The sequence below is a fragment of the Haliotis asinina genome, chromosome 1 (assembly GCF_037392515.1).
Source record: "Haliotis asinina isolate JCU_RB_2024 chromosome 1, JCU_Hal_asi_v2, whole genome shotgun sequence".
Classification (NCBI taxonomy): domain Eukaryota; kingdom Metazoa; phylum Mollusca; class Gastropoda; order Lepetellida; family Haliotidae; genus Haliotis; species Haliotis asinina.
This window is the reverse complement of record NC_090280.1, coordinates 45,224,600-45,252,227: the sequence shown is the minus strand read 5'-3', so window position 1 is coordinate 45,252,227 and position 27,628 is coordinate 45,224,600. Positions and strand designations below refer to the sequence as shown.

General features: G+C 37.9%; 1 protein-coding gene across 1 annotated transcript; it reads right to left on the bottom strand.

Moving 5' to 3' along the window:
* Nucleotides 1–795: 795 nt before the first annotated feature.
* On the bottom strand, nt 796–25,846 carry LOC137291905 (beta-secretase 1-like). The gene is made up of 11 exons (XM_067823468.1): nt 25,745–25,846; nt 21,770–22,088; nt 19,716–19,804; nt 14,286–14,502; nt 12,900–13,046; nt 11,051–11,185; nt 10,125–10,226; nt 9,360–9,512; nt 9,015–9,099; nt 7,831–7,983; nt 796–6,471 (listed from the first exon to the last, which is right to left on the bottom strand). The coding sequence occupies exons 2-11, from the start codon at nt 22,016–22,018 to the stop codon at nt 6,269–6,271; spliced, it is 1,533 nt and encodes a 510-aa protein (XP_067679569.1). The 5' UTR covers nt 22,019–22,088; nt 25,745–25,846; the 3' UTR covers nt 796–6,268.
* Nucleotides 25,847–27,628: the final 1,782 nt, after the last annotated feature.

Here is a 27,628-nt window from a genome sequence, read left to right as displayed (position 1 = left end):
ATTCGATGACGTGTCAACCAAGTCAACGATCCTTAGGAATATTGGTGGCAGTACACTATCCTGTGCACTTAAAAGACCCCACTCATCCGATGGTAAGTGGCGTGCACACACCTAGTCGCGCTATAGTAACATGCAGTATGATTGGCCAAAATACTATCACTATTTGCTTCCAGTTCACCCAGATGCAAATGGGTACATTGTGAAAACGAGGTTGTGAGATAACCCGTTGCGCCCAACAGGATGCATGAGTTCAATACTCCCCGTGGAGCTGAGTTGGTTAATAAGAATGCCACGAAAGAGACATCCGTTGATTACTCGAACACCTTGCACATGTGCTAGTTGCATGGATATATCCGCTGTGCAAATATCCTATAAGAATAACAAAACTGTGGTTCGGTCGCCCTGATTTTGACTCCAGGTATAGCGGCACCATACCCGTGGGATTTAGCAAAATGGTTATCCGGCATTATTTTCTTCACACAAGGTGACACTCCCTGATATAACAGGAATATCACTCACTTCATGCATGTGGCAATCATGTTCATGTGACCTACCTGTGAAGATCTATGTGAGAATGATCTTCAGTAATCCGAGAGATGGGTGGTCAGACTTGCTGACTTGGTCGACACATGTCATCGTAACCCAACTGCGTAGGGCGATACGCTATTGGTCACTAGATTGTCTGGCAAGTTTTGGGGTAATTACAGACCGTTGCCATATAGCTGGAATATTGCTGAGTGCAGTGTTAAACAACCCAAAGAAAACACTATCAGAAAACATGTCCACAACACTACATGAAGTCATCAATTGTTTATTCGTTGATATATTTTCAGTGTGTGTGTATTTGTGTAACACGAAGAAAAAGTAGTTAAAGACTGTGATCAATGTGTACATAGATTCATAATATTTATCCAAATATATATGCATAAAATCCATGAATATAACAAATTATATAGTTCATACAAATATAGATGTCATTCATAATAAAGGATCAATCATTGCAAGAAATATTACAGTATTATGGGACTAGCTGAACACATATTTACAAACAAATGGACAACTTTTAAAGAGCAGTCTGATCACTCTTAAAGTAGAACCTGACTGTTCAGGGTCCTGTTAAACTGCACACTCACCTACCCTACTCTAACAATTATTTACAGAGTGTAAGACACATATATTGGATTTGATCTTCAGAGACGAGTACAGATTCTAGAAGTTCTGTTGGGTTAGTCCCAGCAATCTAACCCACTCAGCCACCAAGGTTTCCACAGAAATGGAAGTCAGACAAATGGCAGTCTAGACCGCAAGCTCTGTGTACTGACTCTGAGGGTGTGAGTTCAAAACTGGATGGGACTCAACTCAACAAAAGTACTAGAATCTGTACTTTGCTAAGAAAGTGTAATCATATTATCACATATGTAACGTTTAACCACTTTCTAAATGGTATTGTGTATTTATTTACAAAATGTCTTGAGGAGGTTCCGTTCCATGGAAACTGTTAAAGACGACAGGAAGGTCTGAATGATTGGTTGTTGTTAGCACAAAATCCACAAACACAACACAGTGCTGAAACCAAACCAAACAACCAAAATAACTCTACACAGCAATTTGTGCTATTGATAACTGCACCTCTCCTGCCTAATGGAAACTGAATTTTCTTTGCTATGGTAAAGATACATTACTATCTAAGTGTTGGACTCAGTAGAGGAATGGAAGACATGCACTGACCTTTAAGGAATCATGTGAGTTCGAGTTTGTTAAATCTGTCCAATACTTACATAGTCAAGATTCATACAGGTTGATAGCACCATCAACAGGTAAACAAGTGGCACATCATAGAGGACAGATGTAGGACTGACACTGGAAATGACACATTGGACAGGACAAGTAAGGGAGCGCAGACAAAAGGACAGACACACCAGAGAGGACAGACACATAGGACAAAACACGTAAGTGGACAGACATAGGACAGGACACACTTCTGAGGCCTGACATAAGACAGACATCGGACAAAACACAAAACATAAGACAGACGTGGAACTGGACCCATCACTGAGGGCACACCACTGAGGACAGACACACTAGAGAGGACAGACACATCACAGGGAACAGACACATTAGTGAGGACATATATAAGGACAGACTCGCCACAGAAGAGAAATATAGGTCAAATATACTGGGGAGGACATACATTAAGCCACGCAAATTTCCTTCACTACACGAGTCTCATCTATTTTCCTCTTTCTGTTGAGCTTACAAAACATCCTGAAACTGAACTCTTCAATGAAGAGTTCTCTTTTCAATAACACATCTTTGAGACATCTTTTAACAGTTGTCTTTTAACAGCACCTATTCTAACATTGTTAAAATGTATTTTGCTTTTTCCTGAATTTCTGGCTTTTTAAACCAAAAAAGGTAAATAAAACTGTACACTGGTCCAGTCTAATCCATGAAAGCCATTTGGGGGCCACTCTTTACCATTTGAAAATTCAAGATTCGAATTTTAAGAAATCAAGGTTGTAACTAAATACATATATTGCCCAAGAGACAAAGATCCACAGTCTCACATGATCATGTACTGTAGATGATAAAGACTTATGATTTTGTCAACAACAAAATGTCATTTAAACATTTAATATACATTATTTACAATGCACACCTTTGTTGTTCATGTTGGAAGCACAAGATGGACATTTGGTATTATGCCCACTTTTCATTCATAATATATTGAGACAATAAACATGAAATGTTTGTTGAAATACAGCTTGTTCAGCTTGATCTGATCACGTGAAGGCTGATGCATCGCGTGACCATGTCACAACTGGTTGAGTCTATTATTGTGAAGAGGTGCACCTTTGTCAGTTGATCGTCAGCATGTCTGAACAGCCGAGACATGGTCGCTGTTCAAATTCTCTGCTGCCATACTTAACACAGTTAACTCCACCTGCCATTGTGCCATTTGACCTCCCGGGTCATGCCTGTGTGGAGTAGCTCAGGTCAAGCTACACAGGTATATATTAAAGACATTTATAAGCATCAAGAAAACATCAGAAAGTAGGTCATGAAAAAAACTTACAATTATTCAAATGAGTTTACTCTTAACTCACTGATGGGGTAAAAAGGGTGATGGAGAAAGAAAACAATTTTCTTGAAATGAAATTGTCATCGAAAACACAGTTCTTAGAAAATTCACCAGAATACTTAAACCAATGTAAATGGTAAAGTTTCACACAGACATTCATAGTGTTGCATATTGGAAAAGCTGATTTGAGCATTATTTCGCTACACGAACTGCCATTTATTGTAAGGAAAGAGTGAATGCGTGAGTTCAGTTTTATGCCACTCTCCACAATATTCCAGTGATCTTCAGCATGACCATCGGTCTACGCAAATGGGACAAGATGACACGTGTAAAGCAAGTCAGGTAAACTGACCACCTGATCCTGTTAGTTGCCTCTTATGACAAGCACGGTCTACTGAAGACCTATTCTAACCTGGATCTTCATGGGTTTTTAAGACAGAGAGAAACAAGGAGTTTATGTACGCGATAAAAAAAAATAACAACCGGTCTCAAATGTTTGTTATTTTATGGGAATATATATTATAAAGAACAGTATTTCCTTGTAATAAAATATCTTTTGTCCTAACCCTCCCCAAATACGAGTTTCAGTTTCTATGTCCCTCCAGAAAAGACATTTCTGACAAACACCTAATTTTAATAATATAATAGATAATAATAATTATTGGTATTTTATATCATCGTGCATAAGCTTGAAAGGAAAACCTAAACCTATAGTGATGCAAATCTTCAAACCCACAAGGATAAAGGGAGGCAACTCTTCACATAAAACATTTCACTTAATCCACTGGGGCACGTAAACTGACTAGAGAAGGCTACAACCATGACTATAGGGATGTTGCAGTTGTTTTGTTCATGTTGTCATGTTTACACCTGCTTACAACAAAACATTCACCTGTCTTTTTCTCAATTCCCATAATACAACAATAGATCTGAGATATTTTAACAACCTGCTGCAATAACCCAGTGTGATACCCAGTATCAATGGTATTTCTTTTACCACCTATAGTAAACTGTCACTATTGCTTGTGGCAACATGTGTAAATTAACCAACTATTCTTATGAAACACAAAGCGTGACCCAAGGACCTTGATGATAAAGGTTGGTTCTAAAATCAATGTAACACAAAAACTGGCCATGCATCACAATACATTAGTATACAGGAAGACATATTGTCACACATCCATTGATGATACGTTCTGTACACAACAGGATACTGAAATGATGACCTTGACCTACATCCAAGGTCATCCTTGGCAATTCCAACAGGTATGTATCTTATTGTCATCAATAACAATGTGACCAGTTGCAAAGATCCTAAGCACCAGATACAGACTTGACAAACGGAAATCATGTCAGGATTCAAACCATGGTATTAGTGTGAGGGGCCAATGCTACACCATCCACTGACCTCAGATGCACAAAAAATAACATGTTTTTTTCTCCATAGAAAACAAAATGATAACTTCCAAGTACTCACTGGAAAAATTAAGCACCATGTGTAAAAAAACCCCCACTAAAATCAATATGCAAATGACATTACACATATTACAGATAATTTACAGAAAAATGCATGTCTACAATATTTCCTTGTGAATACCATCAAGAGATATTTACATTCTTTCACTGATCCAGTGTCGAAACCGCTTGAACTCTTGACAGCATGTATAAATAAAACAAATAAAAATAAGTGTAAACAGAGTTGAGAGTAATGAGCCCTAGATAGGACTCTACAAGGTTCATGTCCAAAAGAATGTTTGTCAGATTCAGGCAGGAAGACGTCTCTGTTTTCTCTCCACTTTCGACAAAGTTTGTCTCACTTATGATTTGAATAAACAAACAAATTCATTGATCAATAATTGTATAATCTGTGAAAGAATTGCTATTGTTGTCATATTTATCATGAAGCTTTGACAAAGCTGTGGACAAGGGAGACAATTTGTGCAAAAAGCACAGTAAACAACAAACAACGATAACAACGTCCAGTCTCGCTGGAACAAAGGTCAGTAGAACATGGATAGAAGAAACAGAGAGACACTAAACAATACAATTGGGAAATATATGATCTGAATTTAACATTAAAAAATTCTTTGAAATTGAGACGTTTTTCTTGAGTTTGTCTGATATATATCAAAATGAGATATAGTACAGCACATATTTTAGTTCTTTCTTGCCAACTGGGCAAGGTCAATATCCAAATCATAAATACTGTGTAGTCTTACCTGTAATTAAACTAATCTTGTCTGTAAAATAAACATGAATTTCCTGAGAGCGTCAACATATTAAATCACTTGTTAAGCAAAGCCTGATTTAAGGGATGTTAACCTACTTGCACCAGGTGCAACCTAAGATAAAAATCTAGCTGCCCCAGTCAGATTCCAGCTGCACTGCTTTTAATGCAATATGTAGATGAAATATTTAGTTGTCTTGTTTAGAAGTATACCCACTCAAAAATTGACTTGCACCAGGTGCACGTTAGGTTGCACTTTGTAATATTAGGTTGCACCGGTTCAAGTTACAAAGCACTAAATCAAGGCCTGTTAAGTATACCAAACAACGTATATAACAACCTACAATCCATGTTCCATGGTAATTATAACATATATCAATTATCCTTCAATATGTATTATACACAAGTTTAAAACTACTGTGAAAAATCACAGTTATTGCTTATTTTGAAATAACCCAAACTTTTCACAACAGAGATGGTGAAAGTTATGGAAGCACAATGTAAAGACCAAATACCAAAATGTTTATGAAGCCAGAGAAAGGTAACCCATGAGAAATGAAAGTGCTGCCCAAACCAAGCACTGCTAACTGATAACAGTGAAAAAGTATTTGAAAACAAATCATGTATACAATATTTTGGAATTCATTATTTAACACAAAAGAACAGGTTGATTTCATACAAAAGAACATGGGTAAATATCTTTTAATTACGTCAGTTTTAAACTGTTATATCTGTTCAAGAAGAAATTACCTTGATTACCTTAGTAACAGGCATTTAAATAGCTTCGTCAAACCTCAGTGCACCTTCTTTAAAAACATTTAGCAGATATTTAGAAAATCTGCCTTACATTTCTCTGTGAATTCATGAAATAAAATAATCCCTTAAATTTTAAAGAAAATAATTCAGTATCTGCCCACATGTGTGAAGACTTGACATCATTCAATAGTTCTTAGTGGTTGTCATCTGTTTATAAGATTCCCTGTATCGGAGTTGTCTCCCCTTGGTCGACCTCGACATTTGCGAACCTGGTACTGTATGACCATGACGAGGAGTGGTGTGATACAGAGGAAACACACTCCTGCCATTACATAGGCCACCACCATGAGGCTGCCGTTCTTCTGATCGGGCTTCTTGTATGCACACTGGCTCATCAGATGCTTGTCTGAAATATACACGAGGTGAAAGTTAATCAAGGAAGGCCTCAGTCTGTCTCCAAACATCAGAGAGTAGTTTTAGGTTCATGCAGCTTTTAGTAAAATTCCAGCAATATCACATCAGGGGACATCAGAAATTGGTTTTACACGTGGGAAATCAAACTCAGGGTCTTTGACATGATGAGCAAATGCTTGAGCCAGTAGGCTACTCCACCACCCCTGTCTCCAAAACATAAGGCAGAGTGTGAAATAAGGCAAAAGAAGGTTCCTTTCGCTACTCTGTCTGGAGCAAACGCTCTCACCTCTGACTCACCAAATAATTTCATAAACAATTAATTAATTAATTATACGAGCCACACTATATACACATTAACAGAAAATCCTCTGTTGAGGTTCTCTATGAAGATATTTATTTTTTCTACATCTCAGCATCTACCATGCAATAATGCCGAATGTGTCACGTCATTGCTCTCCATTTGACCTCAACTCTCCTCGATCACACATCCTGAACTACATTATTTTCCCTACTGCCTAGCCCTTTTCGCAATGAAGCAAATCTATATTTCCTCAGGTCAAAATCATGTACAGCAGAAGCTCTCTGAGCTAGCAGCCCTCCAGTCTGGCAGGCTCTCAATATCGGCACCAGTAATTGGTCCTTATAGGAGCTAATTAATGTACATGCCATCTAACCTACCATCAGCATATTCTTTACTTCGGCACAACAAAGACTGACCAACTGACTGTTTGTACAGAAATTACATTCCCTAAACTGGCATGTGGTATGTCAGTTCTCCTGTTGATATGCTGAACGTGTATTAAGAACACACAGGACTACCAGCAGCATTAAGCTCATTGTTGTTTAGTTCATTGGTGAGTGACATGTGTCACTTGTATTATAAATTAACTGTCGCATGAATGAAAACAGTAAATTTGACAAAGTTACCACATTGACGCATGATTGTTTGTTGATTGTCTGCAGTAAATATGCCCATGCCTAATGGAAATGTCCTTAACTGTGAAGAGACTGGTTTGTTTTTCCATGCTTTCCCAGATGTTATTAATAAAAAAAGAATATGATGACAATCAACACTTTGTTCAGTGGTAGTTTTCCGTCACTTTCAGGTCGAAAAAGGAAAAGTTTTCTAACCCGTCATGCCCCCTGTACAGCTTTTTTTTACCGTCCCAATGAATGCCGGATTAGAGGGATTCCACTCTATGTTCAGAGACTTAGTACTAGTCTGTCACAACTCAACTAGGTTCAAATATTAATCAGCTGCATGACTTACAAGATCACCTTACTGCTTTGTCAAAGGAGACCCTGCACAGTTTGTTTGACTTTGAATATTAGCCATAATGTACCACAGTACCTGCTTGTGTGAAAGGGCCGGAGATTTTAGAATCAGGTCCAGTGGAGCTGGAACCTCTTGGGGGACATGTTGTCTCCGCAAAGCCGATCTGTTTGTGTTCACGGTCAAATATCACGTAGAAACCTTCCATCAACACAGCCCCCAGTACAGTACCTGAAACAGACAGGGATGATAAGTTGACACCATAGAGACTGGGAAGAGTGAGCGAATTTAGTTTTACGCCTCACTCAGCAATATTCCGGACATATGGTGGCAGTCTCTAAATTGAGTCTGGACCAGAAAATCCCTTATTATTCACCTGATGAGGGGGCAAGCAATAGCCCAGAAACTTTGTGTTGTAAATATTAAAGAAGTTCTAAATTCATACCCTAAGTTGTTATGTTCTTAAGAAGTTTCTAAAATCTTTTATGAATTTTGACTTAATGCATAGCTTTGACAACAATACAAAAATACATGATTGAATAAAATACAAAAGTTAGAGACTGGTCATGACGTAAGCCCACATACATTACACTATTATAAGGGTAACGCTATTTTTCAGGGCATTATCATTTGCAGAAGCCTGAGGTATTTCATTAACTGCCCAACGAAGGAGGTTTAGAAGCATTTACTGCCAACAACAAACGATGGAGGTCACTGACACACATTTTACAAATATAGACAACACAGATAACGTCACTATTGCGAGTGACGACATTCAACCTTGACCTTTGTCCATACTACCAGCCGCCATTGTTTTCAGTGATGAACAACGTTAGACTTCAAGTCGATATTTTCATTGCTGTATGTTGTCATTTATGGTACAGTTATGGTTGGCACAGGCAGGAAAGTGCATAATGGCACAGGTACACGTGACGAATGTGAGCCAAATATATGGTAAAAAATGAACCCTTGTTCAAACGAGCCGTAGGTGATTGAACTTCAACAGCTGAGCTACTTATGACGTCACCTAACAACAGGCTTGATAATGGCCCATCGTCAAGCATTTTGCGGGCATTATCAAGTTACAGTGGCCCGCTCATTCTGATATGTGCAGGCGTTTTAGTGATAATTCTATCCATTTTAGCTATAAAAACTTATAACGTCCTTTGAAATTGAACCATGCTGTCTCTAACAGCTGCTGACAGGATTTATGAGCAGCAAAGTCTTGTCTGCTCTGGATTAAGTAGAAGCAAGCAACTCACCTGCTGTTGATGAGGCGATGCCAAACTTGAAGCAGAAGCCGCTCATTGTTGGATCACTGGGGTCTTGCACAGGACGCAGATATTGCTGAATGGAAGAGCAGATAATGTATTGTACACCAAACCTTGACAATGATGATGATGATGATGATGATGATGACGGTGGTGATGATGGTGGTGATGATGGTGGTGATGACGGTGGTGATGATGGTGGTGATGATGGTGGTGATGATGGTGGTGATGATGGTGGTGATGATGGTGGTGATGACGGTGGTGATGATGGTGATGGCAATGATAACAATGATGATGATGACAATGATGACGACAACGATGATAATGAAAACTTACCTGAGGTAGCAGAGTGAGACGGAAGAAGGTGTTATTGGTCATGATCAGAGCCACAGACACAGTGGGGAAGCCCGTGTAGACAGTGACAAGGTCAGGCCAACACACCACCTCCGTGCCGCTCCAGAAGTCCTGAGATGAATACCAGTCGGGGATCTGAAACATAGTGAATGTGGGTTGACCAAGTTGCATGCTGACTGGCTGAATTAAAGGTTGAACAATTGATTGAGATGTTGATTCAATGGTTACATTGTAGAAAGGCACTACATCTCAGTAATTTTACAATTCCATGTCTCTATAAGTCTCCTTCACACAAAGTACAGGCAAATATGTACCAGTTACCTCCCTTACTCTTCATGCCGTTAAACCTGTGGCTTAAGAGGGATCACTTGATCTTGGAGAAGTCTAAGAAAATGGAAGCAAATTATTTTTTTTTTGCCAGAGCAAAGCACACCCACAGAAGTATTACATATTTTGAATCTGACCTGAAGTGAAACTCATTAAACATGACCTGTGACTTCTCTACTTACTTTGTGTCTGACCTGAAGGCTCTTCACCAGGACCTGACACTTCCATTACATTGTGTCTGACCTTAAGGCCCTTCACCAGGACCTGACAATTCCATACATTGTGTCTGACCTTAAGGCCCTTCACCAGGACCTGACACTTCCATTACATTGTGTCTGACCTGAAGGCCCTTCGCCAGGACCTGACACTTCCATTACATTGTGTCTGACCTGGCTGACTTGGAAGGTCACAGTCACTTACATTGACTTTGTCCTGAACGCTCTTCACAAGGGCCTGGAAGACTTTGTCAGGGAGACGCAAGTTGGTAGTTCCACTGTCCACGATGGTTTTGTCATAATTGTACTGAAAACAGTCACATTCAGCAATATACCAGTCATTTATAATTGCACTGTGTGGTACACCAGAAATTGCCATCAAATATAGAGCACTCTCATAGAGAATAACAAACCCATAAACTCCTAACTCCCCGCCCTGTACAAGGGATAGTGAGTAAGATGGGTTTAACGCCAATCAGATTTCGGATTCACAGCTCAATGTGGTTGTGAGTGAGAGTTTTTTGCCTTTGGTAATATCCCCATGTAAGGGCAAGGGACACCAGAACGTGCCTCACACAATATTTCCATGTCAGGAATCAAACTCATGTCTTTTGCGTAACAAGCAATGGTTCAACCACTAGGCGACCAGACCATCCACTGAATACAGGAAGAAAGTCTTAAGTGGTCCTGAGCAGAACACTGGTATGATGGTGACAGACCTCAAAACAAACTTTGGGAACAAAGATTTGAATAAACCATCATAGCTTCCTAGCATGCAAAAGGGAAGCAACTCCATACAGAGAATTCTGACACCTTAACTGTTATCCTGAATTACAAAATTATTTTCAGACTCCTTTCATCTCCCTTAGTTGTAGACATAGACGGTCCCCGCAATGAAGTAATTTTTGACATGTGCCAAATATCCTGTTAGATTCACTTTGTGATTAGGAATGACCTATGACAATGAGTGAATTTCCCAATACGTTAATTTCATAATCACAAAGTTTCTGTGACAAGACAATTTTGTCCAAAACCTTCGGGTGTATTCTTCCCTCTAATGCAACACAAATGACTTTGAAAATAAGTTTGTCGGTTTGGTTTAGACAGTGACTGTTATCAAATAATGTTTACCTCTTTACAATCCAGCTTGAGACTTTCGTTGTTGACGTGGATGTCTGTGATGACAACCTCGTAGTACCACTCCCTGTGTATGGGTGTGTAGAAGATGTTGCCTTTATACAGAGTTTCTGACACTCCCCCCAACAGCTGTAACAGATGGAGACCTGATTGAATATGTACCCAACCCATAAAGATCCAGGTTAGAACTGATTTTCAGTAACCCATGCTAGTCTCCCATGAAGATCCGCATTATAATTGGTCTTCAGTAATCCATGCTAGTCTCCCATGAAGATCCGCATTATAATTGGTCTTCAGTAATCCATGCTAGTCTCCCATGAAGATCCGCATTATAATTGGTCTTCAGTAATCCATGCTAGTCTCCCATGAAGATCCGCATTATAATTGGTCTTCAGTAATCCATGCTAGTCTCCCATGAAGATCCGCATTATAATTGGTCTTCAGTAATCCATGCTAGTCTCCCATGAAGATCCGCATTATAATTGGTCTTCAGCAATCCACGCTAGTCTCCCATGAAGATCCGCATTATAATTGGTCTTCAGTAACCCATGCTGGTGCTCAGGATTGATGACCTGGTTGACACATATCATCATATTGTCATCCAGTCCCGGATCTTCATCGGTAATTACCAAACAAGCGACTTTCAGTCCCACATAGCATGGTAGACAAGACCAGTCTAAGTAAACTTAGCCTCAGTATTATTCGATACACTCTTCTACTGAGTCAAACAAAGCCTAGTAGGAGGTTGCGTCAGGTAAACTTTGAGACTGACCAATCAGAACACAGCTTGTAAAATCACGAAAGAGGACTTTTGCTCATACCTTTTGAACTTTTTCCTTGAAAAGATTTGTAACTGAATAATTCCAAATGCTATTTTCCATACGACTGCTTCTGGGTGATGCACATGGAGCACATAACAAACAGTGTAAACAGTGCATAAACAGTCGCTGAAAACAGCAATTTGTTAATTTTTAAGGATGTCAGCTTGCAAAAATATTGGCTAATGGTAACCATGTGATCAGCAAGCCCTCAGTGTATATACTGCAGGTCAAATATCTATGTTTTATGAGGATTTTCATTTGCTGAGGCGTGAGTGAGCGTGAGTTTAGTGACATGTGAACTGATGACCTGCATCAACCAAGCCAGCAAGCCTGACCACACATCCTGTTAATATCCACTTAGACAAGCATGGGTTATTGAAGATCAGTTATAACCCAGATCTTCATGGATTGTAAAGTTGAGATCAGGATTTCCTCACTGCAAGATTAATTCAGCTCCATATGTGTCTGGGATAGATAAACAAACCTTGAAATTATGTTTTCATACAAAACAGGACTTGGCACTGGCATTCAAAATGGCTGCACACAAGTTAAGCTTCAAGATTGAGAGTGTAACTAATAAAAAGTTTCACCTTAAGTGAGTGAGTGACAATCCAGTGATCAACAGCATGAGCATTGACCTGTGCAACTGGGAACCCATGACGTGTCAACAAGGTCAGCGAGCCTGACCACCTGATCCTGTTAGTCACCTCTTACGACAAGTATAGTTGCCTTTCATGGCAAGCATGGGTTGCAGAAGGCATATTCTACCCCGGACCTTTACGGGTCTGTTTGTCCAGTGTCAGTGACTGGGGAATTTTGTAGTCCCACCAAACCCTAACAGTAGTCATTGTCTGATTGGTTAAATCAGTTCCACCATATCGCGTTTGATTGGACGGTCAGTCATAGGTCACTCAAAGGACACCAGATGCGACCTCCTACTTGGGTTTGTTAGACTCAGTAGAGGAGTGTAACGAATAATATATACTGTGGCTAAGTTTACCTACACTGTAGACAAGACTTACCATTGTGCCGTCCATCGAGTTAGTGCTCAAGTTGAGAGAAGGTGAATTGGCAAGTGCTTTAGCCCCACACAATTGGATAGAGAAGAGATTTCGGACATGACCCTCCTTCACCAGACTGTCAAAGAATGGTTCCACATCCCCAGCAGGCTGCAACAATTCAGTAACCATGGTAGTGAGTGAGTGAGTTTAGTTTTACGCCGCACTCAGCAATATTCCAGCTATATGGCGGCAGTCTGTAAATAATCGAGTCTGGACCAGACAATCCATTGACCAACAACATAAGCATCGCTCTGTACAATTGGGAACCGATGACATGTGTCATCTCCAAGTCAGCGAACCTGACCTACATGATCCCATTAGTCGCCTCTTATGACAAGCATAGTCGCCTCTTACAACAAGCATAGTCACCTTTTATGGCAAGCATGGGTTGCTGAAGGCCTATTCTAACTCGGGACCTTCACGGGACAGTAACCATCGTAACAAGAAAGGACAATGTGACAAGAGGTAAAGATCATCTTATGTTCAAATTGACTTTCTAACCACATGAGAAAATCTGAAGAGGGACAAAAATTTGAAATTCCACATTCTGTTTCACAATACTAACTGTCTAAAAACACCCCAATATACATACATTTTCAACGCTTTTTAAAACTAGTTGAGAAATATCTGGCTTGTTACTGAATAATTAGCCTATAATGGAGGATTCCCATTTTAGATTTTGGGAAATATGATGATACGACTAACACTGCCCTTAGCAATATTTCAGTTAATTCCTCTGTTCTACTAGCAGAAAAATGGGTACCAAGTGGGAAAAGTCACATGACAATAACCTTCTCGCGACTAACAGGCAGCTTGGGTTACCCGGGGTAATAATAATGTGATTTTTGTGCACACTTTGTGCACGCCTGTTTGTGGCATGGAGTTTGGTGCAGTGTAAGTACCCTCATTATTATTGATATTATGAGCAACTGTCCCAAAAATTTCAGTTTGATGACAATGTCTCAGATCGTGACTACTGATCCTTATGTCTCTTACAACCATCACATTTGGTATTTTTTGTTGAAGCCACACACAACAATATTTCAGTTATATGGTGGTGTTTAGAAAGTAATTAAGTCTGGTCCAGATACTCCAGTCATTAACAGCATGAGTATCGATATACTGTGACACAATGACATGTGTCAACCAAGTCAGCAAGCCTGACAACTAGATTCCATTAGTTGCTTCTTATGATCAGCATGGGTTGCTGAAGATCAATCTAATCTATTAACTGATACAGTGAAGCACAACAATACCTACAAATGTGTTTGCTGAAATTGAATTTTATAAAATTTTAACGACGCCACCTCACCGAACATCTGAAAGAAACACCAGCATGAGTCCTACCCGTGAAATTTCCTGATATGCGAATCCAACGATGCCCTGCCAGTCTGACGTGTTGATGAAGAAGTTGGAAGACCTTGTGATGAAGGCTATGCTGGACCTGACAGTGATGTTGGGTAGCGATGGGAGGCTGACCATGTCAGTAGCCAGCTCACCTGTCCAGTCCCCTTGGGTGTAAGGGACGTACACTGATGTCCCGCTGTCCTCGTACGTGGATGACCTGACAACAGAGAAGACCATTGGTCAGATGATGATGATGATGATGATGATGATGATGTTGATGAAGCACAGAAAGACGTTTAAGTCATGAAAGGGAGTTAGTTCAGTTTTATGCCACTTTATGTATATTCCAGAAATATCACAGCAGGGGACACCAGAAATAGGCTTCACGCCTTGTTGCACCCAGGTGTTAAAGGTGGCTAAAGGTGATGCAGCACATATATCCCTTTTTCAGTTGAGCTGGGATCAGTTTCTGAGTTAATGAAATATAAGAAGAAAACAAACTGATTCACTGACACAGATAGGTCAGACCGAAGAGGAAGGTCAGCCATGTATTTGAAGAACAGACAATGATGGTTAATACTAAAAGCTGAACTACAGAGTGGAATGAAATAATTTTTTTGGGACAAAAAACTTGACTGGGATACAATCTGGTATATGGGCATATAATCGTACATAAAGGTTAAAAATTGCAGAAAATATACCAAAATAAGCCAGGTAGGCAGATCTGAATTTTCCAAATATGGGACTTAATAACACAAGATACGTACATAAAAACCAAAACCAAAAATAAAACAGGTTGAGGACAATATTAGAAAAAACTATCAACACATGGATAAAGATCTTCTCAATGAATTATCAAAGCATAAAAAAGAAAAGGAAGAAATCAAAATTGAGGAAATGAAAGGAATACAGAATTCTTTGTTATGAAGGAGGAAAAACCTTCAAGATATTTCTACCATCTCGAAAATCGAAATCTCTCCAAAAAATCAATCAATGAATTGATAACTAACAATTACAAAGAAATTATGCAACAGTAAGTCAATACTTAATGAAGTAAAGTTATTTTATAAAAATCTCTATGCTGCTCAGGAACAGAATAAGGAGGAAGACTTGAGTCACTCGTTAAAGGTTATATAAACTCCAACTCTTCACAAAACACTATGACAGAATCTTGAAAAAGAAATCAGTATGGAGGAAATTAGCAATAATTCATGCAGTTGTCAAGATGAAGAATAATAAAATTCCAGGGATTGATGGATTTCCTATTGATTACTTTAGGCCTTTTTGGAAGGGATTAAAAGCATGCATTTATAGATTTGTTATAAATGTATCAACTAAGAATGAAATGTCTTCAAACATTAAACAGGGTGTTATCACCTGTATCCCAAAATCATTAACGACAGATCATTACTCAAAAACTGGAGGCCTACTACTTTACTCAGCGCCATTTATAACATCAGATTCTGTATTGCACATTGACTAAAAACTGTCCATATTAGCAGAATTTCTTCACCTAAACAGTCAGGAGGCCGGATGTCCATCATATGCCATTATTTAAATATATCCATGGTATATCAATTTGATCCTTATTCATTGTAATCAAACTGGTTTTATACCAGGTAGGACTATTAGTGGAAATACAAGACTTAGTAACTACTGTAAAGTGTCTTAATTCCGCACCTATAAATTTTCGCGAGTGATGGTCACTTAACCCTTACGCGCCTTCTTATTTTCGCGAGATGATCTTGTTACAGGGGCGTCTCTGGATATTTTTACACGACACGCAGATGCGTGACCTTTGAGCTGTTATAAACAGATTTGCGAAGTGATCTAACAACAAATTAATGTAATTGATTTCAGAATTAATCCTTTTTAATTAGGTGCTACAGCAATGAAAATAGAATGTGATTGAGCCGTGTTAATCCAGTTTAGCCTAGCGGTGAAACGTGATTGAGCAATGACACCTGTATTGTTTTTGTGTTGCTGACTTACCTGAATAGAGTGTATGATATATCTATATTATAGCATGTTTTTATTCTCGCGTCATGAAGTCTGAAGCAAAGTTCGCGAAAATTTGGCTGTTTACAGTATATGACGTAATGTTAAAAACAAAGAAACAAAACATCCCTTGATTGCTAATTCTAATTAATTTAAATTAATTTCTAATGAATTAATTTAATCTGTTTCTGAATGTTTCATCTACCTAGTATTACATACATTTGAATTTGGCTCAACGTTCTAATTACGAAACAAAACAGCAAATTGGTCAGCGCCCACTCCCTCGACCGTGACAAAAGGACAAAGGGACTGGGCTCCTGTCCATATTAGCAGAATTTCTTCACCTAAACAATCAGGAGGCCGGATGCCCATCATATGCCATTATTTAAAAATATCCACGGTATTCCTTGTCTGATCGTAACCAAATATCCCAGCAGTGTGGTTTTTACTGATGCTTGGATGGTATAGTGACTGATTCAATTTGATCCTATTTCTGTGTTTTTAACATCTATATTTAATCATGTTATGTGAAAATATGATGTCTACAGGCAAGTAGCAAGCCATTTGTTTCAGTCTGAAAGATTGCAAAGCTTTATATTTAGATAGTTTTGAGTGTTGGTTCAGCTGTGATAGCAAATATCATACGTACATTTTGGTAGCTATGGTAGCTACCCTGGTTTATTATTTATGATAATAAAAAGACACAGTTGATTTATTTGAATTTGTAAACTAAAAATGATGACTTTGCCTGTGGTAGAGAAATCTGAAAATCTTCTTACGTAAAAAAACCCAACTTATTACACCTATTTACCCAAGTACACAGCAAATGCTAGTATGTATTCCTTATGTAACGAAGTTCCGTTGGTATCCTCAAAACAGTGTTTTCAGGCTGCATGCGACACAGAGATTACATCTTCCTTGCTGTAACTCGCGTTTGATGGTGTAAACCTACACGTTATTTGTCATCATTCTCTGGATGGTCAGTTAATGAATTTATAACAGGTATAATTAGTAGTAACACCACTTCGGTTACTCAACAAAGGTTCCCATTTGGCATATCTCCTGTCTGGAGTAAATACTCAACATTATAAATTAAGGTCTGTATTGGCAAATGTATTGTATGTTATGTAATATGTGCATGTAAGTGATGCAGGAGGGCTTATCAGCTGAACTACAAAAACAAACATCGATCAAAGTATTAACCGATAACACCCTGATTGATTAATTACTTTTATCTTCCAGCAGATTTGTCAAAAGGAACTGTGCGTAGATGTACTGATCTATACTGACTACACCCTGTCGTAAAGTGCGAGTGTAAAAACAACATCATCCCTTCAAAGAATTAACCACCCTTGCGTTGATTGATTGACTGCTCATTATTGGTTAACTAAATTACTTAGAATGGCGGACATCATATAATTAGTTGCCAGGTGTGCTATCTTGGGTGACCAATGAGAGGTTTATCAGGTTTTCACCAATGTGAAAGACGTGAAACAATGTGTAACTTTTTCGCAAATTAGACTGTTGTAAGACACACAACACAGAGCAGGATTATTTACCAGCTGCAGATGAATGGAATATCGTACTTTTATGTGGATATTGATGGATACATTCCTGAACAAGGTAGTAGCCTGACAATGTTGCTTTAAAATTAGTCTCTTTTACATTCATTATTTGCATTTTGTTTTAATTTATTTCTTGTAGCATTCAGCAAAATCTATATGGCAGAAGATCTACTAGATCGTGAATGTGTATGAAATAAGATCCACATTGGCAATCTATACAATGTATAAATGTTGATGTTATGTTAAAAATTTACTATAAGTACAAGCAGACCGTGTGTTCTTTTATTAATTTTAAAAATCATACAAATATGACAATAAACTAATTAGAGTTATGAGACAAAATATAGAGACGTACATTGGCTTTGTTGTTTTTCCGTCCTGTTTCCGTTGTTTTTTTACCATTTCTACCACTGGCAGATGATTAACCTTCAAAGTGTTTCATGTGTTTTCATAATACATTTGTAATGAAGTAAAAATGACTTCACCTTAGTTGATCTGTCTATAATTAAACTCTCAACTGCGCCTACGGACTACCTCCCAAAGATATACTAGTATTTAACTTTGGAGGAAATTCTGAAACTTACACTGAGATTGAAAATCCTTTTTGGCATGATGTACTGAAACCATGGAACCTATTTCACAAACAACATTATGTTGACCCAAACACCATTAATGAAATTCTATCTCAACCACTGTGGTTCAATCACAACTTCCAAAACTCTGCATATTTCATAAAAAAACAGTGCAGAGACAGAGATTATGAATATTAGGGACATATGTGATGAGAATGGATTACAATCAATAGAATCTTTGTTAAAACAGAAGTATCATATCAAACGTACTTGTTTAGATTTCAGATACTTACTAAACATATCACCTGAATCCTGTAAATATACTTTAAAGCACTGTCACTCTATTCCAGTCAGTAATATGAGTATTACCCAATGCCAGAAATATTTAGTAAAAGCATCAAAAGGCTGCAGAATTTTTTATGATAAACTTACTTGTATTAAATGAACAATATCCAAAAATTTGTAATAAATGGCAACTTAAAATTTCCTGAAACTGACTTTGATTGGGAAAATATATTTACAGTATATAGAAAGGGATTTCAGTATATATTTCTACGAGGGATTATTTACACAAACAGGGAATTAGTCACAATGAAAAATGTTGAATGTCAGGTGACTTAAACGTTTGGATGAACTTAAAAATCTTGCATACCAATTTTTATTGACATCCATTGGAATTATCAAAAAATATGATTTGGTTTGGTACTTAAGGTGAAAATAGACTTCTAAATCACATCATCATTGCTGCAAAGTGACATATTCACATATGCAACATTACAAATATGCTTCCAAATTTAACTTTACACATAAGAACTCTAAAAGAAATATTTCTTGTGGATAATCACATGCATGTATCAACAAAAAATAACAAATCAAACAACTTCCGTCATAAATGGAGCTCTTTCGCCAGTACTTCAGTGACTCATACTGTATTGGTTTGTACTTGACATTATCTATACATCATCTATCTAATGCATCATGCATGTACATAAAAATATCATTACAATGATATCTCATCTTGTACATTATGTAACTGTATTACTTTATGCCATATGTATCACAGCCTCGCACTTGCATATCTGTATTATTTTGTTTCTGGTAATGAAGAACCCCACCCCCCCAAGCCCCCCCCACCCCCGACCCTAAAATTTCATAAAATGATACAAACACAAATGGATGACCAATGGAACTAAAATGAATTCTTCAAAGTGGCCGCTACAACAGACATGTACAATATGATTTTCTTAAAGTAAAAATTGTACAGTAAACCAACATATATTTCATGGTGTACTCACTCATTGGTGTGAAAAAACTTGCTGATCTGATCATCCGGCGATGCTGCAATGGCAAAGTTGCTGCTTCCAGTGTCAACAAGAACATTTAACTGCAAAAATAGAAGTAGCTATGGTAACAGAGAGACAATGTGTGACACATGATCATCAGATGCAGACATAAATCTATTCCCAGTAGGCTGTAACTGAACCAGATTCAACTGATTCAATATCAACAGATATAGAATATGCTGTAGACTGCAGCAAATGAGGAATATCTGTGTTATTTCCTGTGTATTTTCATGCATGCACTTTCTAATGTCAAAACCAGGGAGTACCAAAGAAAACTATAAAATGATTGACACAAGAAATCAGCAGACAATGTGCTACATCTGATGTCCTTAAATGGACACTGCTCTTATTCCCTATTTTTATGCCTTCTTGTTTTTCTAAAATAACATGTTAACTATAGAAAACCAGTAGGGATACAAATGCATTTTTTTAAAGTGGTGCCATTGTGCACCAGACAGATAATTGTAATGCTTGTGCCCATACCTTATGATCACAGGACTAGATATTCGAAGTTCTTTTAATGAATAGCTAAGGCAGTCATAAGTTAATGTTAAGCTCTAAGAGCGGAAACATTAAACATCACAACAATTATATTTCAATTTAAATAAACAAACATATAACGTACATGTAAACCTGTAAACTTGAGTGAGTGAGTTTAGCTTCATGCCACACTCAGTGAAAACCCAGCTGTATGGCAGCACTCTGTAAATAATCCGGTCTGGACATGACTATCCAGGGATCAACAGCATGAGCATCATGAGCATCATCTGTGCAACTGGGATACGATGACAAGTGTCAACCAAGCCAACAAGCCTGACCATGCAATCCTGTTAGTCAACACCTTGGCAATCATGGGTTATTGAAGATCAATAATGCCCACGATCTTCATGGATTGTAAAGTTGAGACCAGGATTTCCTTACTGCAAGTTTAATTCAACTCAAAATGTGTTCAGGATAGAGAAACAAACCTTAAAAAACTATGTTGTCATACAGTGAGTGAGTGAGTTAATATTTAACTTCACATCGGCAATATTGCAGCCATATCGTGACGAGAACGAGTAATTATGAAAATACAAATGAATTAATAGCACATACGTTGTAAAACCCTGTCGACAAAGGACAGTAAAACTAACTAGGATAGCAAAGAGTAGAATGTAAAACTAGTGAATAGACCTAAAACAGTGTATCTATACAGGACAGTACAATATAAAAATGAGCTATAGGTTGCCAATAACTGAAGGTAGATCACCATACTAAGGGCCATGGGGACTTCTGTGTTGTCATACAAAACAAGACTTAATGTTATGGGTTCTGGCATTCAAAATGGTTGCACCCATGATAAGCTACAAGACTGAGAGTGTAACCAATAAAAGGTTCGATCAGTTTATATAGTTCGATCAAATATTAGTTCGCAATCATTTGAGTTGGCAAAAGTTATTTCCATTAAATGAGTTATGATCAGTAACATTTTCATAGTTTAAGTCATGCAGCTAAGGCACACGGGAAATATTTAACCCAGGCCACTTCAATACTTACCATGTCATGACATGCACAAAAAACACTATTTCAATCCCTGAACAGACACTATTTTATGCAATAACATGCTAAAACATATATTAAACCTAAAAAATCATTAAAATATTGTATAAAATGATTTCTTTCCGAATTAGCTTCATAATGACACAGAGTTTAGGATCTTTTATATGTCCATCTCACATATATTCATAGCCTAACATTGTCTCTGAAATGAACATATTTCACAAAAAAAATGGATTTTCTCGGATTTGTTTCAGGGTCTATATGACAGCCTCCCTGGTTAGGCTCCCTGACATGGTTGACACATGATCTTATCACACTTGTGCATATTGATGCTCATGCTGTTGATCACTGGATTGTTTGGTACAGACTAGATTATTTATTGGCTGCCGCCAAATAGCATGTAACTGGAATATTGCTGAGTGTGATGCAAAACTAAACTCACTCACTAACACCTTCTATACACTGACCTTCTGTGGAGGCGTGCCGAGGTCCATCTGAATATAGTAGCCCTCACCAGACTGGCCGTGAAGGTTCTGAGCTGCACGTTTGCTGCGTTGACCAGTAGTGAAATCTGTGTGTCGGCGGCCATGATGCAACTTGAGTTTGATGACCTTCCCCTGACATGGGGTCAAGGCAATATTCATCAGTACATTGACAATAATGGCTAGTGACAACCCTTTCCTCCAGAGAACTAAAGGCTGTGAAGTAAGCTTCATAATGTCTTGGAAGGAACAACACACAATTCCCAAACATGTGTATTTATTTCATTCTTCGTGTTTAGAAGTCCTGCAAAAGAAAATCAAACAAAATACTGTAAATGTTATATGACCAGTGATGGGGCTGAGAATTTATTCATTCATAATTTATTTATTTACACAATAATATTGGGGCACATATATCTGATACGTAAATGAAGCATATTGTAATAGAACATGGTATTCATCCTGGACAATATTGAGCAAATTTGCACACGTGGGAAAACTGAAATGATCACTTTTAGACCTTCTATAGGTTTGTACATTCAGTTTACTATATTGCCACAGGTATATATCATAAGAGATCTAAAGAACTCACAGAAGATAATACTTTCAAATATGTTTCATAGACAATGTCATGTTTAAGCAATGAATATGCACACAAATACTTGGAGCTTGCAATATCGGATGAATGCTCTTGGTAATATATATCTATACAATGCAGGGGTTCAAAAGTCTTTTAAAAAGCCAGTTGCCACAGGGTAAGTGATTTGAAGAGAGTAAGATTCTGACTAATTTTCCACTTAGCCTGATTTCATTACATGCTAGTAATCAAGAGTGCTAAATACTAAAGTAGCAAAGTGAGATAACTCTACTTTATAACATTTGCGAAATTTAATAGCTACATCATGAGCAGACATGAAATGAAATCCATGTTTATTTGCAGTTTGAAACCGTAAGTAGAAACTATCTAGCAGCCCCAAGACAAGTAAGATATCATTACTTGATTGCCCGAAATGAAAACTGGGCCTTGGGCGTTGTGGATCCATACATATGCAAAACCATACTGAAATAGCACTGGCCTAGCTGAAGAGGTTCAACTTGTATCTCCATTATCATCCTTCATTTTCATTATACCGTAGTAACGTTTAGAAAGTCTTATCGCTGTAGTCATAACCAGTATGAAATAACTCGTTTTATAACTGACATGAAGTGGCTATCTTCCACATTTTGCCAAAAGAGCTTTAATGGAAGAGCTGCAACCAGTTCCTTGGACAGAGTTGCAAAACTGAGCATGGACTTTTTCTGTGTTATGACAATACATTGTTCCCCAAATTTCTGAGTCATAGAGCAAACATTTTATACATTTTGTTATCAATGCAGTTTAAATTATGACTTCAGTATTTTATTCTTTGTACATAATGATCTCAACATAAAACTATTTTGCAACGATAATGAATGTTTCTTGGTAGAATCTGATAGATAAGCAACGCTGTGAAGTGATGCAAAGAATATTTTAAGTATTATTTAAAATAAAATGTGACGGTGCAAAGTTACATCAACATGTGGACAAAACTAGACAATGTACAACATACAAACCCAGAATATAATTTCAGAATTATTTTCTAGATGGGAATTGACTGCAAATGATCAAATATTATTAAAATGATGTTACTGAACAACAGGTAACTGTTATTTGGTTTCAACACGGTACTGGCAACGTCACTGCATAATTAAATGAACATCCTCATTTGCATTTGTGTTTCTGAATGGTTTTTTTCTTTTGAGAATAAAGTGTTGATTATAAACATTTTTCCACATAATTAATCAGTATGTATTTGTAATGGACCATTACTGAGGGGCATTTTCCATTTGTGTTTTAGCTACAAATTCCGGATGAATTTTGTCTGAAAGTGGAGGGTCACTACAAAATGTCATGACTACTAAATAAGGTCTTACTAAATAAAACATCTTACCTATGAGTGAGCAAGTGTGAATTTAGTTTTATTTCTAACTCATTATTCCAGCTCTATGTCAGTGGTCTGTAAATAATTGAGAATTAAAAATACAATCCAGTGATCAATCGCATGAGTGTCAATCCATGCAACTGGATACAGATGTGAGCCAATTTTTTGGGGTGTTTTTGCTTAAACACTGCTGCTATTCCTGCGACTCAGGGCATTTAACCCTGCATGCTTACTTAAATATTCTCAGACAGTCTGGCAGAACTGGATTGGCTCATGGTGTTATAATACACCTAAACAAATCTCATGCACATGCCAAACTCAAACAAGTGATACGAAAGTTCTGTCAATAGATGTTTATTCTGATGCATCAAGTCGGGCACATAAATACCAAGTGACAACAGATGTATTTGTCACGGGTTACAGGTTTGTTACACACAACGTTCAACCATATATAAGAATACAAAATTTTCCCTGCACAATTGTACACAGGAAATAGTATAAACAGATACGTCACATGATGACGGGTTCATGTTGATTTCACACATAGCCATAACGGCCCTCCATAGCAAAACACATTTCTCATACAAGCAGATGTTCAAACAGTGACAAATCTCAGGTTCCGACTCACACTCTAGTGTTCCCCCTAGGCATATTTAGGAGGGCGCAGCGCCCTACCCTTTGACTTATCATATGCGTCCTGACCTTTTTATTTTGCGCCCTGCCCTTTTTTGCCTCAATTACAGTCCTTTACTATGACTAGTGTGTATTTTCCAGATTTGAAATGCTTTTTTCAAATTCTGATCTTAAAATACAAACTGAGAAGAGTAAAAACAAACTTTAGAATTGAAATTAGAAGACAATTTGACTTCTTATACATTTTGTTGTTTTTTCAATTATCTTCACCAACATGCCCTTTGAGGTTATTAACCCTGCCCTTTCTGAAGCCTAGGGGTAGCACTACACTCACATGTCTAACAAATGAACAAAGCGACCCTCACTAGTCAGTACCAAGTACACTGGTTCAACAAAAACCACTGCAAGTCACTTACACTCACACTAGGTGAGAACTTTCACATGGAACAAGTTTATAACAAGATGGTCCTGACGACCCTAAGACAGTAATGTCTTGAGAATTCACATGTACAAAAACTTCTGTCGCGTAAGACATGATCTTTTTCAAGTGTGGTCATGAGTCTATGAGAAAATTCTTTGCTCATATTCATAACATGCCAACTGACACACCCGTATCCTGACCTGTATATAATGAAAACCTAGTCGAATACAAACTATTTCATATATTCACAAAAACATCCTAATCAAAATACATTGCAGAAACTGACATGAACAAATAAAGTATTTTTATCTGGGGCTGCGTGCGCCAAAATATCCATTGTACCCAGAACTAGCTGATGTATTGAGTCGAAACTGCACAAAGTTTCCAGGAACGTTTACCATTGGAACAGTTGTGTTCGGGTTAATGTTCATGCCAATATTTTCATTACACAGACATGTGTCTGACAACAAGCATGGATTACTGAAGACTAATTCTAATCTGGAACTTCTTGGGTTCTTAGTTAGGACCTCACTTCAAATCTCAGCTGGGCTAACATTGGCTCCTGTGTAAATGTATTCATATCCCTGCGATCAGGCTGCTTAAAGTGTCTTTTAAGAATACTTCGTTTGGACTGACACATAATACTTATTTGTGTTTAGTTTAAGTCTTCCCTCAGCAACTTCAAGCTGCATGTGCAAAATTAGTCTGGAACAGACGATCCAGTGACAATATTAGTATTGTTCCAGGAGTTAGGTGTTATGATTCAACTGACGTTTGTGCCGGAGTTCAGAGAGGTTGTGCAACGTCATGAACGTGGTATTGATGTGTGCGCGAAAAGCGAGGGTCATCATCGAACACATATATTTTCTTATATTTTTCTTTCACCTTGATAATAAATTGGATTACAGAACAGTATAACCATTAAGTATTGTTACTGATACTTACACGAGCTATCCTTTGAAATAAACGCAGGTTTCCGATAAATGTAAAAGAAATCTACACTTCCTAGTTTCTTTTCCCACGTAGTCAACCGTTTGAGAGTTACTTCCCTTTGGCGACACAATCCGATTCCCTCGGCATTTTCCGGAAATGCCTATGCTGCTCATTCATATATATCGCAGTTAGTGTCCGTTTGCGCAAGAAAAGGCTCAGCGAGGTAATGAGTGAGTGAGGGTGGATGCATTGCAAGAAACAAAGGTTAATACAGAGAATAGCAAAGATATCAATTAACGTAATTATTTTTTCGAACCTGGCTTGCTTACGTGAAAGCCAGGCTGGCAAACCTAGTCATCGTTATGCGTGATTATAGTTTTGTATTATCAGAGAGTTGCCGTGCTCCTCCGCATATACATGTTACATCTTTATTCAAATGACGATATGATACAGAATATAACGAGTGACCATATATATAATATGTATTTATTATATGGTCTCTGAAATAATCAAAGTGACTTTGCAAGTGAAATGATGTCAATATTGCAGCTGGAAACAGTGTTTACCATTCAATTGTTTCTTGAATGTGGTACCGCGCTGTATAAGTTTCAACAAAAGAGTATGCAATAGATCGACCAACATTCCAATGCAATGAAAATCCGGGCTTCATATCAACTGCAAACAAATTGTCGGCTCTGGACCACAGGGGCTTGTATCGCTTTGAAACGGCGTTCGAAAGACATATTTCCTTTTATATAGTACTAGGGTAGGGTCTATACATCTATATGTCTTTCGAACGCCGTTTCAAAGCGATACAAGCCCCTGTGCTCTGGACTCCGTCTCAGATAGGTATCGCAGCGCTCTAACTTGCCTTTCGACCCATGAATGTCCCGGGTTAGACTAGGCCTTGCTGTGCTTGTCGTAAGAGGCGACTAACGGGATCGGCTGGTCAGACTCGCTGACTTGGTTGACACATGTCATCGGTTCCCAATTGATGCTCATGTTGTTGATCACTGGATTTTCTGGTCCAGACTCGATTATTTACAGACCGCCGCCATATAGCTGGAATATTGCTGAGTGCGGCGTAAAACTAAACTTACTCACTCACTAACTAGGAAGTCACCCAAACATTGAAGCAAATGTATAAAAAAATACAACTTCCACGGAAGTCTACTAAATGTGACAAGTCTAGATTTCCACAGCTTTATATAGGGTCTGTACCAATTTTTTGTGCAAGCATTCATAAGAGAGCACCGGGCATGTAAATATAAGTCGATCTTAGGTTGTCACAAGTGTTTAATAACTAACTCACAGCCACGGAGCCTACCCCACCAGTCGATCCCAACATCCCACATCTCCGTGACCTCCTGCTTCTGCTTGTCCACTCACTCCAGCCAAACAACAATTACACTAAAAAGCAAGAAAGTCTCAAGGATCCTTTTCATTATATTTGTTTTTTCAACGAAATGTCGTTCCGTTTCGGTGTGTTCCGTTTTACGACGCTTTACGGGTCTTCGGCGTTAACCGCTCCACCGCCCTGTCGCCATTTTAAGATTTTACAATTTGCATTATATATTTACAGAATTTACTGAGATTTTTCACAACAGATATACAGATATCTGTTTACCAGTAAAGAGGTATTTACATTGTAACATTGTAACATATTTGGTCCCTTGTTATAAAAAGGTATATCGCTATTTCTTTCTACAATTTGTACATTTAACAAAAACGCATCACCTACGTCATTCATACAACATAGTTTATATTTGAGCGAGTGAGTGAGTGAGTTTTAGTTTCACACATTGTATCCATGTTGTACAACATGGTGATTTGGGTCAAAGATCATTTTGACAGAATGATTCACGATTTGCCGCTTTTGAGCTAAACATTCAAATT